General features: G+C 41.4%; 2 protein-coding genes and 1 long non-coding RNA gene across 4 annotated transcripts; 1 reads left to right on the top strand and 2 right to left on the bottom strand.

Annotated features, from left to right (window-relative positions):
* Positions 1-675: 675 nt before the first annotated feature.
* On the top strand, positions 676-2119 carry LOC4343194 (uncharacterized). 2 transcript variants are annotated; one of them, XM_015790151.3, is made up of 2 exons: positions 676-1031; positions 1851-2119. In XM_015790151.3, the coding sequence occupies exon 1, from the start codon at positions 717-719 to the stop codon at positions 1005-1007; it is 291 nt and encodes a 96-aa protein (XP_015645637.1). In that variant the 5' UTR covers positions 676-716; the 3' UTR covers positions 1008-1031; positions 1851-2119. The 2 variants fall into 2 exon arrangements, with proteins under 2 accessions (XP_015645637.1, XP_015645636.1); XM_015790150.3 differs by lacking the exon at positions 1851-2119 and adding an exon at positions 1546-1836.
* Positions 2120-6052: 3933 nt separating this feature from the next.
* On the bottom strand, positions 6053-6661 carry LOC107276117 (large ribosomal subunit protein P2A). The gene has a single exon (XM_015790149.3). It carries the CDS (start codon positions 6520-6522, stop codon positions 6193-6195), a length of 330 nt encoding a protein of 109 aa, XP_015645635.1. The 5' UTR covers positions 6523-6661; the 3' UTR covers positions 6053-6192.
* A 7190-nt stretch (positions 6662-13851) lies between these two features.
* Positions 13852-15051, bottom strand: LOC136357503 (uncharacterized). The gene is made up of 3 exons (XR_010742824.1): positions 14500-15051; positions 14322-14422; positions 13852-14246 (listed from the first exon to the last, which is right to left on the bottom strand). It is a non-coding gene; the product is annotated as an uncharacterized lncRNA (long non-coding RNA).
* Between the last annotated feature and the right edge of the window lie 323 nt (positions 15052-15374).

The raw sequence follows: 15374 nt of genomic DNA, 5'->3' as shown, positions 1-15374 counted from the left end.
TGATTAGGCGTAGCCCTGGTCAAGCTGCATGTGGAGAGGAGTCGCCTGCGTTGTTTCTTTTATTTTCCGTTGCTTAGAACTTTATTGATTGAGAGGAACTATCTACCTCTGTAATGACATTTTATTCTCTTATTAATTAGAGTAATAATTGTACTCTATTATCAATTTGTTATTATGTACCTCGGCTGATTTCTGGACAAGGGTTTCTATACGTGTAAGCGTTTAGAATTTTAGATAGAAATTCCGGGCGTGACAAAATAACACTTAATATAGCATGTGGAGTGATGAGCAGCTAATAGGTGGACACAATGGCTATTAAGTGCTCATCATTTGAGACACAAAAGATTCACAATATCCGTGCTGAAGTATTTGTCCAAATTGGAAAGCTATTTTTGGTTGGCATCAACTACAAGAAAAAAACACACACAAATCGAGTTGGCTCGTTTGTTGTTTACTTGTTTAATAAATTCCTCTAACAGTTTACGGATGAAATCTTTAATTTATTTTATTTTAATCTATATTTAATACTTCGAATGTGTTTTCGTTTATGTCAAAAAAAAAATTTTGAAGGAGAAACTAAACACGGCCCTAAGTTGGGTTTTCAATAGTTCTCCCAAATTTGGGCCCGATTGCTTCAGCCCAAGTAAAAAAGACGGACTTGGGCCTCGCGAACTCAACTACACCGGTAAATCCGTTCCCCACCTCGTCGTCTGAGCATGGACGACGACGACGACGAGGTCGCCGCCGGCGAGGCTGGACCTGCGCCGGCGGCGGCGGCGACGGGAGGCCACGCCGACCGCGTATTCCGGGCCCTCGCGCTCGCCTCCCTCTACATCCTCTTCCGGCGGTGGCGCGCCGGTGGGGCCGGCCTCGCGGAGCGGCCGTCGCCGGCCGAGATCGCGGCGGCCGTGGCGCTGTGCGCCTCCGTGGCGTGGCTCTACGCGCTCCCCGCCTTCGGGATCCGCCGGAGCAGCGAGATCTCCACCCGGCGGTGGCACCAAGATTAGTCGACAACTCGACATGCCCTGGGGGTAACCACTCTGTTTCTCTTCACCCCCATTTTTTTTTCTTTTTTTTTGTTCGATTTGATCTCTGGTCCATGACTCCATGTGATCTTGAAGCAAAGCAAAGAAATAATGATATGTTTCAATTCGAGCATATAATTGCATGAGATTTTCCTAAGCTTCGAAAGAAATGGGTAGCTACTGATCTGAGCCTTGAGGTGTATTGCTCACTGTCTTTAAAGAGAGCACTGCACTGTGGCCTGAGCCAATCGGTTCTACTGCCATGAATTGTTACAAACAGCGAAGCAGATCTAAACACTAACAAGCATGTCAATAGCTGCCTTTCTCAACTGCAGAGTGCCTACCATGTCCTGAACTACAGGGCTCAATTATTTCTCCAAATTTTTGTTAGGTTCTACTGCTAGAACTAGAAGTGTATATGCATGCAATTTTCTCGATACTGCCCATTCCCAATTACTACAACCCTTTTCTTTTTTGCATGCAATAATTAATAGAAACTCGTTCTCAATTTTTTTTATAGAAACCCTGAAAACATTTATCTAAGAGGGGAGATCAGAACACCCTTCATCTGATGGAATGTATGGAGCGCATTATAGGAGGCCTGGTGTGCCTACTGTTGGTCTGTTTTTCTTCATTGTGTTGTTGGCCATCTGAGCCCGCCAACACCCTAGGACCTCAGGCCATAAATAGACATTATTTTGGTACTCCATTTCTTACATGGTCTTGCGCCTTTTTTATTTTGTTTAATATACTTCTTCTTTCATTGTCTTAACTCATTGGAAAACCATGTGTTGCCATTGCTTTTTATGCATTTGCAAACTACAGGCCTGAGAAAAAGAAATGAAATCTCTTGTTCTCTCGATGCTTATGCATATGGACTGCTATGAGGTGACAATGCTCCTACATGTGAAAATAGAAAAAAAAAGGTCGGTGGTGACCCACGAAATAGTTTCTGTTAATCTTTTGAAATCCAAGAAATGCCCTTCTCACTCTCTTATCACTATATTCATCAAAGAGGGTTTTGTATTCCCTATATAAAATTATATTACGCTGTAAAGTTTTTTCGAAAGCATTGTGTTTGAAAATAATGCTTAGATCTTTTTGTTGTATCTAATCCTAAACATAGTTCAATAATTGGGTAAACATCCAAAGCCTGATGGGTACTGCTTTTGCATGTTCATGCTTATGCCCTCATGGATAATTACACAGAATATCAGGTCTAGGTGTCCGCCATAATTTCTAGGAAAATTATAACCTCCAAGTTAACCGGTGTGCAGTTCCTCAAATTAGATGGAACAGGCAGGAAGCTCCTGTGATTCACCGTTAGAAGAAGATATCTGATTTAGTTTATAAGGAAAATCGAACCCAACATCCTTACAACAATATGATTAACTATAGAAAAACCCTAGCACTGACAAAAGCGAGCTAACATGCGGACCGAGACACTCAACCTAAGAACAGTGGTCCAACAAGAGAAAACCACTAAAACGAAGCCTTTGAGAAGGACACGCCGACAAAACAATGACATTGCCTGATTAAAACCAATGTTCTAAATAGTGGGCTAAGACATTTAGCGGATCAGCTCTCCAATAGCTAAGAAAATCTATAGCAGGCTATATCAGCAGCTAAGCAATATAGCGGTTTTGGAAAATACTAGGGAAAAAAATTGAAAAATTTGACAAAATTTGGGCTAAAAATGACACATTACTGTCACATGGTCAATTGAACTCTACATGAACAATATAGCACATGACATATATATATAATATTTGGCATTTGCACAATATGAATCAAAGAACAAAAATCTTACTTACCATCAGAGGAGTGGTGCTGCTCGTGGGAGAGGAGGGATGGGGAATGGCCGAACGGGAGAAGGAATAGTGGCTTTAATAGACAGTGGAGTAGATAATAATAGTGCCGTCGCTGCTCGTCCCAGGCAGAGCCGCTGCCACTACTTGGGGAGAGGACTAGAGTAAGGACTGGGGATGGGATTGGTGGATGCCGTCGCGCCAATCCTCCTCCTCCACTGTCACGCACAACAGTCGCCGCCACCACCGCCGTTCACGAGAGAGAGAGAGAAAGGTTACATTACATGAGCACAGGAGGCGACAGGCGATGGCGGCACGAAGGGCAGTCCGACCGGCCGATCTACACCGGTCAGACTGGAGCAGTTAGGCTGGTCTGATTGATCTCCATCGATTTCGAGTGCGACATTTAATTTCGCTATAAGTTTTTGGTTTTTGTTGATCCTATAATTCACCTTTTCCCTCTAGTAGGCTTAGTTCTTTTGTTTGATACTATAGCGTTGTTAAGACGACAGCTCTGAGGCCTACATCGCCACTGCTGCTAACATCGTCACATGGGTTCTGACTGCAATAGCTCAACTCTCTCTTGTGAAATGAGGACACCCAAAGGCCTCGTAAAAACTTATCCCACGTGCACGTAAAACGGAGCGACTTATTAGTGCATGATTAATTAAGTATTAGTTAATTTTTTAAAAAATGGATTAATATGATTTTTTAAAACAACTTTCCAATAGAAAAGCTTTGTAAAAACCACAATGTTTAGCAGTTTAAAAATCGTACGTGTGAGAAACGATGGTGATGAGTTAGGAAATATGGCTGCTGAACACAGCCTAGTCTCTTTTACTCGTAGCCTCATTTGCAGCACAACCGAGAGATTAACATCTGCATTCTATATGGCATATATTAAGGATAATTCTTCCCGTGTTATTGTCGGAGAACAATTAAATCCGAATTATTTCTATATATGTACTGACACTACTAGAAACATTTTTTCTGAACAAGACCCCCCTTTAAATTGTAGATGGGTCGTAACTGGTCACATCTACAAAAATCGAGAACATTTTTGCATACAACCACTAAGATACATGAAAAAAATGATTTTCGCAGACGGATCTCTTAACATACCCGCATGTAAAATGGGTCTATTTTAACAGGCAGGTCTCTTAAGGATCCACTTAGAAGTTCGACTTGCCTCCTTTTCTCTCTCAACACTTCAAAATCTTTAAAGTCATCATCCTTACCTTCTGTCCATCTCTCTCACCCCCTCTCCTCGTTATTTTGAACCTCCTCTGAGTTCTCTCCTCTCTCTCACCTCCTCTCCTCTTTTCTCTCTCACTGGCCATCGGCAGGTGCGGTTGGCTTAGTGACCTCGAGCGGTCAGCTGCGGGCGGATCTTCCTCCATCGGTCCCACGACGGCTGGATCTGCCACCGCCAGCATTTGGGTGCAGATAGGAGTTAGGGTTTTGATTTTTAGGGATTTTTATATTTTTGGAATTTTATTTTGGGTGACATAAGCACACGCGTGCGAAATCAATGCTCATGTGTGGTTCGCCACCCACATGGTAAAATAATGATTTTCGTAGACTCTTTTGAGCAGACGGGCTGCTCAATCGCACGAAAAATAGGATTTGACCGTTTGGAAACATGCTTTCTGTACTAATGTGACTCCTACAATTTGTTGCGGGATATTTGAATGGTGTTAAATGTTGTATAAACAATGGATGGATTTGGACTGAAATATTATGGAAATAATTTAAGGATGACAATTTAACATGTGTATGTTGATTTTTAGAATTTAATAAATTATAAATGTCATTATTATGCTTTACATGTTGAGCTTTAAGTGTTTACTTGGTTGATACGGTATACTTGTATGTTAGACTTTAGGAGTATTAATAAATACTGTCTCGCATGTTGAGCTTTAAATACTTAGTATATGTATAATGTATGGTAAGGATAGAGATATAACCATGCTTTCACTCAATGCACTATTCTTGCTTTGGGTGATGGGTACAGAACGATAGAGACTTGGGGGGGAGGGGGGAGGGGCTAATGGGCGATCGCCCAGCGATCAGATTCGCCCCCTCCCTCATATAGGCAATACCTCCTTCCTCTTCTCCCCTTCCTCCTCCCCTTCTTCTCTTACTACTACAGTACACCACAAAAATTTTTAAAAAAAACAAAAGTTAGAAAAATTTATATATAGAAATACTATATATAAAAAATTTGAATTCAAATTTAAATTTGAATCGGGTATATAAACTTTTGACTTATAAACTTTGGGTCTATAAACTTTAGGTGTATAAACTTTAGATGTATAGAAAATATTTGAATTCAAATTCAAATTTGAATCAGATATAATTCAAATTCATATTTGAATCGGGTATGTAAAGTTTTGACTTATAAACTTTAGGTCTATAAAGTTTAGGTGTATAAACTTTAGATGTATAGAAATACTATATATAGAAAATATTTGAATTCAAATTCAAATTTGAATCAGATGTAATTCAAATTCAAATTTGAATCAGATGTAATTCAAATTTAAATTTGAATCGGGTATGTAAACTTTTGTCTTATAAACTTTGGGTGTATAAACTTTAGGTGTATAAACTTTAGATGTATAGAAATACTATATATAGAAAATATTTGAATTCAAATTCAAATTTGAATCAGATATAATTCAAATTCAAATTTGAAATGGGTATATAAACTTTTGACTTATAAACTTTAGTCTATAAACTTTAGGTGTATAAACTTTAGATTTATAGAAATACTATATATAAACAATATCAAATTCAAATTTGAATCGGATATATAAACTTATGACTTATAAACTTTGGGTCTACTTTAGATGTGTAAACTTGAGGTGTACAAACTTTAGGTGTATAAATTTATTAAAATAGGAAAGTAATGCGGTGCCAAAAAAGGAAACAAGGTGGAGGAAGGGAAGAGGAGGGGGAGGGGGAGGGGGTGCGAATTGATCGCTACCCCCGTCGCCAGGCGAGCAATCGCTCATTAGCATTTCCGAGAGACTTGTACACACTGCAAACTTGAAAAGCGATATGGGCTATAAATATATCGTAGGATTGAAGATCAATATATATCTATACCTAATAAAAAAAATACGTAAGGATTTTCTATCCACCCAAATTATAATTAACCCAATAAATAATATATCTATCTTGAAACATTATTATGATGTTAACTGTGTACTTTACAGCATTCAACCATTCATTTTACCCGTAACGAAGCATGTGCATTTTACTACTAGTATATATACTACTACTACTTGTACAAACTTAGACTGACGACATGTAGACTATGGCACGTAGATGCAGGGCTGAAGACGAAGGTCGATAGCTCATTCGTCGTCGAAGAGGCTGAAGACGATGTCGTCCTCCCCCTCCTTCTCCTTCTCCTCAACCTTCTCCTCCTCCTCCTTCTCCCCAGCTGCCGCGGCGCCACCGGCAGTGGCGGCGGCGGCGGCCGGAGCGGCGCCGAAGGCGAGCATCTCGCTTCCGGCGGCCAAGATCTCGGCGAGGTCCTTGCCGGCGACCTGGTCGAAGAGGTAGCCGAGCTTGTCCTCGTCGATGTCGGCGCCGACGGCGCCGAGGATGGCGCGCACGTCGTCCTTGGTCGGGCTCGCGTTGCCGCCAATGGTCGCCATCAGGTACGCCGCCACGAACCTCATTGTTTGCCTTCTTTGAATCGAAGCTAGCTGACGACTCGAACGACGACCAAATGAAAACTGAACTGAGCTCACGGTTGCTGCGCTAGCTCTGGTGGTGGTGGTGGGATACGATCGATCGAGGTCGAGGAGGACGAGGAGCGCTTGTATTTATAGCGTGGGGCGGGGTAGTGTGGTGTGGTGAACTGGTACGAGTCGGGCTCGTGTACGGGGATGTCCTTTTCCCGATCGGATGCCGCAGTTTTGATGGCGATTTCATGGCCGCGACGAAAGGGTCGATCGAAGTGGAGATGATCACGGTCACGGATTAACTCTGTAACTGCGCACACACTACTTAAAAAAAAAGCCTTTAGTTGTCGGTTATCAACTCCACGTGATGCTGAATTTAGAAACCGGCACCCAACAGGAGGTGCTAAGGGGTGAGGCTAATGGGCGGGTGATCGCTAGAGCGATCAACCCGCCCCTTCCCCCTGTACTCCTCTCCCTTCTCTCCTTTCATCATAATTTTAAAAAAAAAAACAAAATTAGTAAAAAAAATAGAAAAAAAATAATACTCTCATTCACGTGCATAGACTTTATACCGTAAATTTTGCACGCATAAACTTTATGTATAGAATATATAAAATATTTGAATTCGAATTTGAATTTGAATCGGGTATACAAACAGGTGGATAAACTTTAGATGTGTAAACTTTAGGTGCATAAACTTACTAGAAGAGGAAAATATAAAATATTTGAATCAGAATTTGAATTTGAATCGGGTATATAAACTTTTGACCTATAAACATTCGCTCTACAACTTTAGGTGGATAAACTTTAGAGATATAAACTTTAGGTATACAAATTTTAGATGTATAAACTTACTAAAATAGGAAAGTAAAGCAGTGCAAAAAAAGAAAACTGCGTGGGGGAGGGGATCTGATCGCCCCAGGCGATCGATTGCCCAATAGGATTTCCGGGTGCTAAGGGCACTCATAGTGTGTCACTAATTTTTGAGGAGCCAAAACTTCCATCTAGACTAAAAACTTCGTAAGCAACAAACTCCATAGTGCATGTGGTCTACGTTTTCCTTTACAGTGGGTCCCTCCCATTCTCTATCCTCACTTTTTATCTCTCCTCTCTTTCTCTGCCTTTCCCCACTCGCTCCCCCTCCTCTACTGCGCCGCCGGCGCCCCTCTCCCTCTCTGGATCTGGCGGCTGGCCGGCGGCGAGGCGGCGCGGAAGCCGGCGGCGGACGACCCCGTGGCGGTCTCGGCGGGAGCGAAGTCTCGGTCGGAGCGGCCTAGGCGACAGCGGCGGTGGCGGATGGAGCGGCGGTGACAGGCGGCGGAGGATGGAGCGGCGGCCACATGTAGGGATGAAAACGGAGCGGATAGTTTCCGTCCGCTCCGGCAAAAAACGAATACGGATACCTTTCGGATCGGATAATTCTCGGATAGTTCGGATACAGATACGAATACGGATATTTTCTCCCGGATACGGATACGAATATGGTATCGGGGTTTCCGTCAGATACAGATAATAATTCGGATATCCGGTGAACAGTGCTATTTGGATATCCGCAGAAGCCATGAGACATACCCCATTTCTTTATAACTCTATGACCTTCAATATACATTTTTAGATTTTAATAGTGGTTTATCTCTTAACACTAGTCCACACTATTAATATTATTTAAATTTTTAAAAATATTTATAAATTATACTACATTTAATATAAAGTGAGCTAATTATATAAGTTGATATTTGTTTCTATTAGAAGTTGGTTTTCGTGTTCCGAGAAAAAATTGTTTTCGTATTCGTGTCCGATCATATTCGATTCTTATTCGTATTCGAGATAATCCATATTTGTTTCCGTATTCGAGCTATCTGTATTCGTTTTCGTATCCGGTAAAAAATATGAAAACGAATACGGTATGAGCATTATCCGTCCGTATCCGCTCCGTTTTCATCCCTAGCCACAGGCGGCGGAGGATGGAGCGGCGGCCACAGGCAGCGGCGGCGGACGACGCGGTGGCCCAGGCGACGGAAGTGGAAGACGCGGCAGCCTAGGCGGTTGACAGAGTGGCGGCGGGACGGTCCCAGCACTGGACGGAGCGCCGGCGTATCCAGTGAAGGCGCCGGGCAGATCGGTGATGGGATGACCAGATCCAGCCGGATCTAGCGTCGGGCGGCGACGGTGGTCCAAGCGGCGGCTGCGCCGGCCAAAGCGGCGGGCGACGGCGGTGGCGAGTCGGGGCGGGATGGCGCGGAGCTCGAGCTCCTCTCCGGCGGCCGCTCACCCCACCGCCGTCGCGGCTCTTCCTCCCCACAGTCGGCGCCGCTCTCTCCTTCACCGATGGTGCGGCGTCGGCGGGAGCTCGGGCTCGGCGCGGATGCGGTTTCTCCGGCGAGCTTCTCCCCTTCCCCCTCTCTCCAGTGAGCTTCTCCCCTCCCCTCCTCCCTCTCTGGCTTTCTTGCCATAGAGCGATGCGTGTGATTCGTTTTTCTCTGACAAAAGTTGTTTCGTACTGACGCTCTCGGAGCCAAAGAAGGGTACATGAACCCGGTGTAGTCATGGGCCCCACCTCCATTTCTCCTCAACACATGCATTTTGCCAACGTGGACAACGATTGCCACACGCCACCTCACTGCACTGTGAATGGCCTAACGAGGAGTTGTATTAAACCGGCACCTTTGAGATACTAGCGTGGGACGCGCGCTTCGCGCATCCAGAGCAAGTGTAATCGGCCCATCTTCCGGCCCATATCCGGCCGTGCCGCACCAGCCCATGATTACCCGCTGCCACTATGTGGGTCCACAGATATTGTGTGTGGTGCATAATGTGGACAATATACGAATAACAACGAAAAACTTTAAAATCGATATTTTTAAGTACGTATTTTTTTACCGTCGTCAGAAAAACACGACATATTAGAGTCCAAGCACCATCCATCATCCATCGTCCACGCATGAGTCGTGACACGATGCATCTCCAAGTGAGTCTGTGTTCGATTTTGTAAATGATATTATGCTATCAATGCGCAATAGTTTTTTCTATTCACCCTAATTATGATTAACCCAATGAATAATTTATCTATCTTGGAAAATTATTACGATGTTAACTCCGTTCATTTTACCCGTAGCGAAGGTTACTGGCATATTTTTTTTCGTCCGTATTTTTTCGCTATTTTCACCGTATTTTTCTTTTTTTTTCGTCGTCCGCTTTTTTTTGTCGTAGGCTCTTCAGACCTTCCATTATAATTGAGAAATGAAATGAATAATTCAAGTCATCAAACAAGCATAATGAAATATCTGACGCCTCGAGAGAGGAATATTGGAGATATTGCTGGGTCTTTAGCATACCAATCAACTTCAGCCTGAGATGTGCCCGTCAAACCACTCGAAGGTGGCGACCAGATGTATTACACATTCAGGAGACTTGATAAAAATAGCTAAAGATATACAACATCTGAAATATTCCTAACTCATACTCATGTGAATCTAGTTCCCAGGATATGCACTAGATTCACACTTTCATCTTAAGCATGAATATACATAGCAAATTACATCTAAAGCAAATAAAATTCAGATTACAACTACTAAATAGATACATAGGCCGACCGGCCAAATATAACTATATCAGAGAGCAGCAGAAGCTTGACTACCCAATCCTCAAGCACACCAACTAGAGGTTTACCCCATTAAGTACAAATCCTAAAAGAAGCAGTCGAAACCCACATCACTCAAACTAAACTAAGTCTATTCCTACAAAACATAAATTAGACAAAACATGGCTAGACTCAGTACATTCATAATGTACTGGTAAGAGCACTATCAAACCTATATACATGAAAGCTCTAAGTCAAAGAAAGGCTATATGTGGTTTCAATTTTCAGCATAAAGTAAATTTTAGTTCACAAAACATTTGCAACGTAATTTAAGCAACGCATTTTAGCAATGTGTAAGGCATAATAATCATGGCATGATATCAACATAATTAGATAGAATCCTGATCTGGACTTTTTTCAGACGGTGGTTTTGGCTCGCATTCAGTTCAGTCAGAAGGGATTTTTGGAAATTTTCTTCATTGCTGCTTGGCACATTTGGAAGAAAGGAATGGGAAAATCTTTCGAAATGAGCTTCCCTCATTCAGTTCTTGGAGGGCTTTATTCAAAGCCGATGTTCTTCTGCATTTGTGCAGAATGAAGGATCCCCTAAAACAGATAGTTTTTGATTGGTTACAAACTGTGTAATATTTTGATCTTTTTGTTTCCCTTTTGATCTCTTGTAAATAACTTTCTATTTATAAAATCACACTGCGAGGTAAAGTCCTAGCAGTATTTCCAGTAAAAAAAATAATTAGATAGACATCATTCCCTTACAACACAAAGGGAAGTAAGGCAATCATATCACATATATCAATCTCATCATCATCTCAAAACATTTAGTTTCAAAAGCTTTTAGGCTGCGTTCGTTTGCGTGATATAGGGTGAGAAAGCACCTCGTTTTCCGCGCGCACGCTTCCCAAACTACTAAATGGTGCGCTTTTTGCAAAAAAAAATTTATAGGAAAGTTGATTTAAAAAATAATATTAATCTATTTTTGAAATTTAAAATAGTTAATACTCAATTAATCATATGCTAATGGCTCACCTCGTTTTACGTATCTTCCCAATCTCCTTCTCCTCAAACTCACCCTTAGAAATCATGAGATTATACCCATAGCACATCATTATGTCGCTCATGACTGTGAGCACAGCTAATCGATTAGTTTTTAGAACTCTGCAGAGTTTGTACAGCTTTACCCACATGATATGAACACTCTAGTTTGTTTTGAGTTTGCAAGACTCCACCACACTCTTCATGTTGAATGTGGTCTAGAGGTCATAACGAGTCTTTAACATTAAGTATTGTCTAATCTTGCATGAGCAAGATACGTGTTCCTCTATCCTAGGCCATATGCCATACACGTTATATGACCTAGAACCGTTAAGTGGCGGGCCCACGCTTTAAACTTAACGCCGTGGTGACGGACACAACGGGAACCCACCATGTGGCACAATATCGTTGTATTGGACACACTTAGACGCCCATGCTGTGAGGCGGAACAGTACACTCGTCCCTCACGGAAATCACACACGTAGGGAATTTATCATCCTACGATCACACATTTAGGAACAGTACACTCGTCCTAAGGTTCAACATACACATGGGTAGTTCCTCTAGGTAGCCCACAGTACACTCGTGGCCCCTACCTATACTACAACAGCCTCCCGAATGCAAGATTAGACAAGTGTTTAACTTAATAGGCCAAGACCCCCCCATAAAGACACATGTGGATGTACGGTAAACACAATGGGTGATATGATGTTCGGTCCTTAATCGACTCAGGCGAACACTCCCTCTATCGGTATGCAACTACTACCATATGCATACCACTTACCGCCAAAGTCTAAAATCACATTTTATCTCATTTTATTTCACAAATAATCAGAGAATCACCTCTGTCCATATTGTTCAAAAGGGTTTTCAAAAGTATAATAAGTGATCCATAACCATGTTTTTATTTATTACTAAGCAAGGCTAAGCATTTGCACTTTATAAAAGCATAGCATACTCATATGAGCACAATTAAAGTACTCTAATTAATCCTAAGGTTCAAAACAGCAAGGGGTTATTTTCAAAAGGGAATTCATGCATCTTTTAATGGTACAACTATAATCTATAGTTTTGAAAGTACCTATAGTTAGAAATACCCGTGCAACTTTACAATCAAAACACTTAGCCCGAAAATATGGGATTCAATGTGTTCAAAGGAAGGGCAACACTTGCCTTGATTGGTATAAGACCTTCTTGAGATCAGCTATAAGACCAATCATCTCACCGATAACGATTTTCGCCGCCTAAAAGGAATAACGGTAACGATAAATGCTAAAACATGTAAAAATCTAAAATGCTTTAAAATGCATGAGTTTACTAGTGTGGTTAGGTGCTGTGTGGATAAGATTTTTGGTGAAGGAATTTCTATTTTATCACTTTGCATTTGGGAGTTATTAATTTTCAAAGTTTAATACTAGCACTAGATTAATTAAGCTCTAAAAGTCCTTAGGTGCATTTTAGGGTCAAGATTTGTGAACTGATGGCTTACTGCAGTGAAGGGAATGTTCACAGGTATTCAACAAAGTTGGTTTCACAACTTTTAAAGTTAGCATGACTTTATTATGAATTTTACAAACTAGGTCATATGCTATAGTCTTTATTAGTTATTTCGAATTTTAGATATGTTTTGGGTACTGTTTGTGTCATATTTTATTTTATAAAAACTAAGTAAATGATTTTGACAATCTAACAAAACTGGAATCACCTTATTTGGAGTTGTATTCATTTTGATATGAATTTCAGAAGTTTCTAAACCGTTCTTTAATATTAACTCATTATTTAAATTTTAGTCATGTTTCTAGATATGTTTTCTTCTAAGAATTGTTTGGAAACTAATGTACATGCCTCTATGAAACTAACAAAATTTTAGTTTGGCCCATTTGGAGTTAAAATGAATTACTTATGGATTTTATAGTTTCTAGTTTGCATTACACTAGTTATTTCACTAGATAAATATTTGGTGATACTTTTGTTACAGAAAGTGTCAAGTTTTAGTTTGTGATAATTAAGAGTATGGCTTTGTGAGCATACTGGAACATGGTTCACTCCAAATTAAGTTAAGATGAATTTTATATGAAATTTCTAAGTTGGAGATTGCTCTATGTTCATTGTTTATTATGCGAATTATTAGTGCTATTTCTTATACTATAAGTGCAAATTTTTATGTTTCTAAATTAAATTCCATAATTTTTGAGTTCACAGAAATTTTGATTCATATCAAAATGAGCTAAAATGGATTTTATATGCATTTTACAAATTTGGGCAAGTTTTCAATTGCAAAATATCTTCTCTAGTCATTTTCCTTATATTTTTCCAGATTTTAAACACATAGGGCCCACTGGTCAGTGATAGATCTTTTAAAGAAAAGTCCCTCGAGTGTGGGGGAATCAACCCGCAGTCCAAAAACGTGTCTGTGACATACTCCCTCCATTCCAAATTGATCTAAATATTTCATAGGTACACTCAGACAAAAAAAGCTAATAACTCTCTCATACTATATTTACTCTAACAATAAACTTGATGCATGCACCATTTCCAATATTTCCTAGCCAATAGCAAATCAAGATATTGCATGCGGGTTATAAATATTTGTGTGCATGGATGCATGGATCAATGTCCATTTACTCAAATGCACAAATAACGAATAGAGTTAATAAATGAACACAAATATGTAGATCATTTAGGAATAACCTTAAGAAAACTATATGTAGATCAATTTGGAACGGAGGGAGTAGTTTACAAAGACTCTCCGTTTTCTTTCATATTTACGTTTTAGTTCTTGACCCACCTGTTAGTGATTAATATGTTTACATATTGGTCCCTACAGTTGTTCGAATTCTCAAAACAAATTCCCTGCTTTTCTCTACCTCATTCATTCGATGCAGAGGCTGAGCAGAGCCATGGCTGAGCTCGATCTCGAGCTCACCGGCGGCAATAGGTGGCTCGTTTGGGGTTGAGGTCAAAATATGAAATGAAGAGAACGCTCTCGCGATTCCATTCCTCTACTTTTCTCGGATTGCGGACATCGGAGTAACGCCGGCGGCGAGTCCGAGCGACGGCTGTGCACGGGCTGCTACTGCATGTGCGCCTATAGCCATGTAGTGATCAAATGGATGTATGAATGTGGCATTAGGAAGTGCTATGAAGCTCACCGAAGCTTTACCGCGGCTTGAAAAGGTCTGGACAGCGGTGACAGTGGAGGAGATGGCTCGGTGGCGATGGATAGCGTCGGCTTCACGGCGACGGTTCGTTCCGGTCTTCGGGCTGCCAAGGAGAGGAGGGGAATGGATCAAAGATCACCTAAGGATGCTTCATATGCGAGGAATTGCGCCGAAGCTAACCCGAGAGCGAGGAACGGACGACGTTGGCCGGCGGCCGGACTTGAGGAAGAAAGAGAGGATCTCCTTTTCGGCGGATCTTCAGCTCGATTCCCTTGGCAGGCCTTCTCCTGGAACATTGGCGACGCTCATGGCGCAGCGGCTCGGTCGGAGATGCATCGGATCATCGGGAACGGCGAAGCGACCGACGGCGGCGCTCTGGACACCGAGGACGCCGACGAGCTCGACGCAAGGTGTTCGATCCATGCAAAGGGAGAAAAAATAAAAGGAATAATTAGGCATGGTCTGTACATCACGTTCTCAGGATTATATTGTGGCGAAGCTCACCAGAGAAGATTTATGACGAATCAAACATCTTCGGATGAGAGAAAGAAGTGGATGTTCTTGGAGATTTCGAGGAGTTCTTGATGGTTTTCTTAGTGGAACACGATGAGGAAGATATGGGGATTACAGTGGCTAGTTGGTTTGGTAAATGGTGAAGGTTGAGGTGGCTAGGTGTTAGCTAGGTGTCAAACCTTGGCAAGGACACGAATTTAGGGTGTTGATAAGCTAGAGGAGCTGGGATTTACTTGTACTTCACCCATTCTAGCATGAAGCTGGGATTTAATTGTAGATGTTACCTAGATGGAAGATGGGGTATGGGGAAGAATGTGAGTGAAATTTGGTTTTTAACTCTCTCTTGCTCTCTTTCTTCTTTTGATAAATACAAGGTGGATTCAATGGTGTGTCTAACCAGGTGGTTTGCTGAAGATTGGATGATAAATGGGTCCAAGTTGATGTATCCTAGGTGTATGTGAGAGGTAGAGTAGTAGTTTAGGTATAAATTGATTTTTATCTCACTCTCTCACTTTTGGATTAACAAATGAATAATTAAATGA

The sequence above is a fragment of the Oryza sativa genome, chromosome 7 (genome assembly GCF_034140825.1).
Source record: "Oryza sativa Japonica Group chromosome 7, ASM3414082v1".
NCBI classification, from domain to species: Eukaryota; Viridiplantae; Streptophyta; class Magnoliopsida; order Poales; family Poaceae; genus Oryza; species Oryza sativa.
Note: the sequence above shows the minus strand (reverse complement) of the source record. Positions and strands in the feature narration are given on the sequence as shown.

Excerpts from the sequence above, each read along its gene's own strand:
- LOC107276117 (XM_015790149.3), bottom strand. The coding sequence starts at position 6,522 with ATGAGGTTCGTGGCGGCGTACCTGATGGCGACCATTGGCGGCAACGCG.
- LOC4343194 (XM_015790151.3), top strand. The coding sequence starts at position 717 with ATGGACGACGACGACGACGAGGTCGCCGCCGGCGAGGCTGGACCTGCG.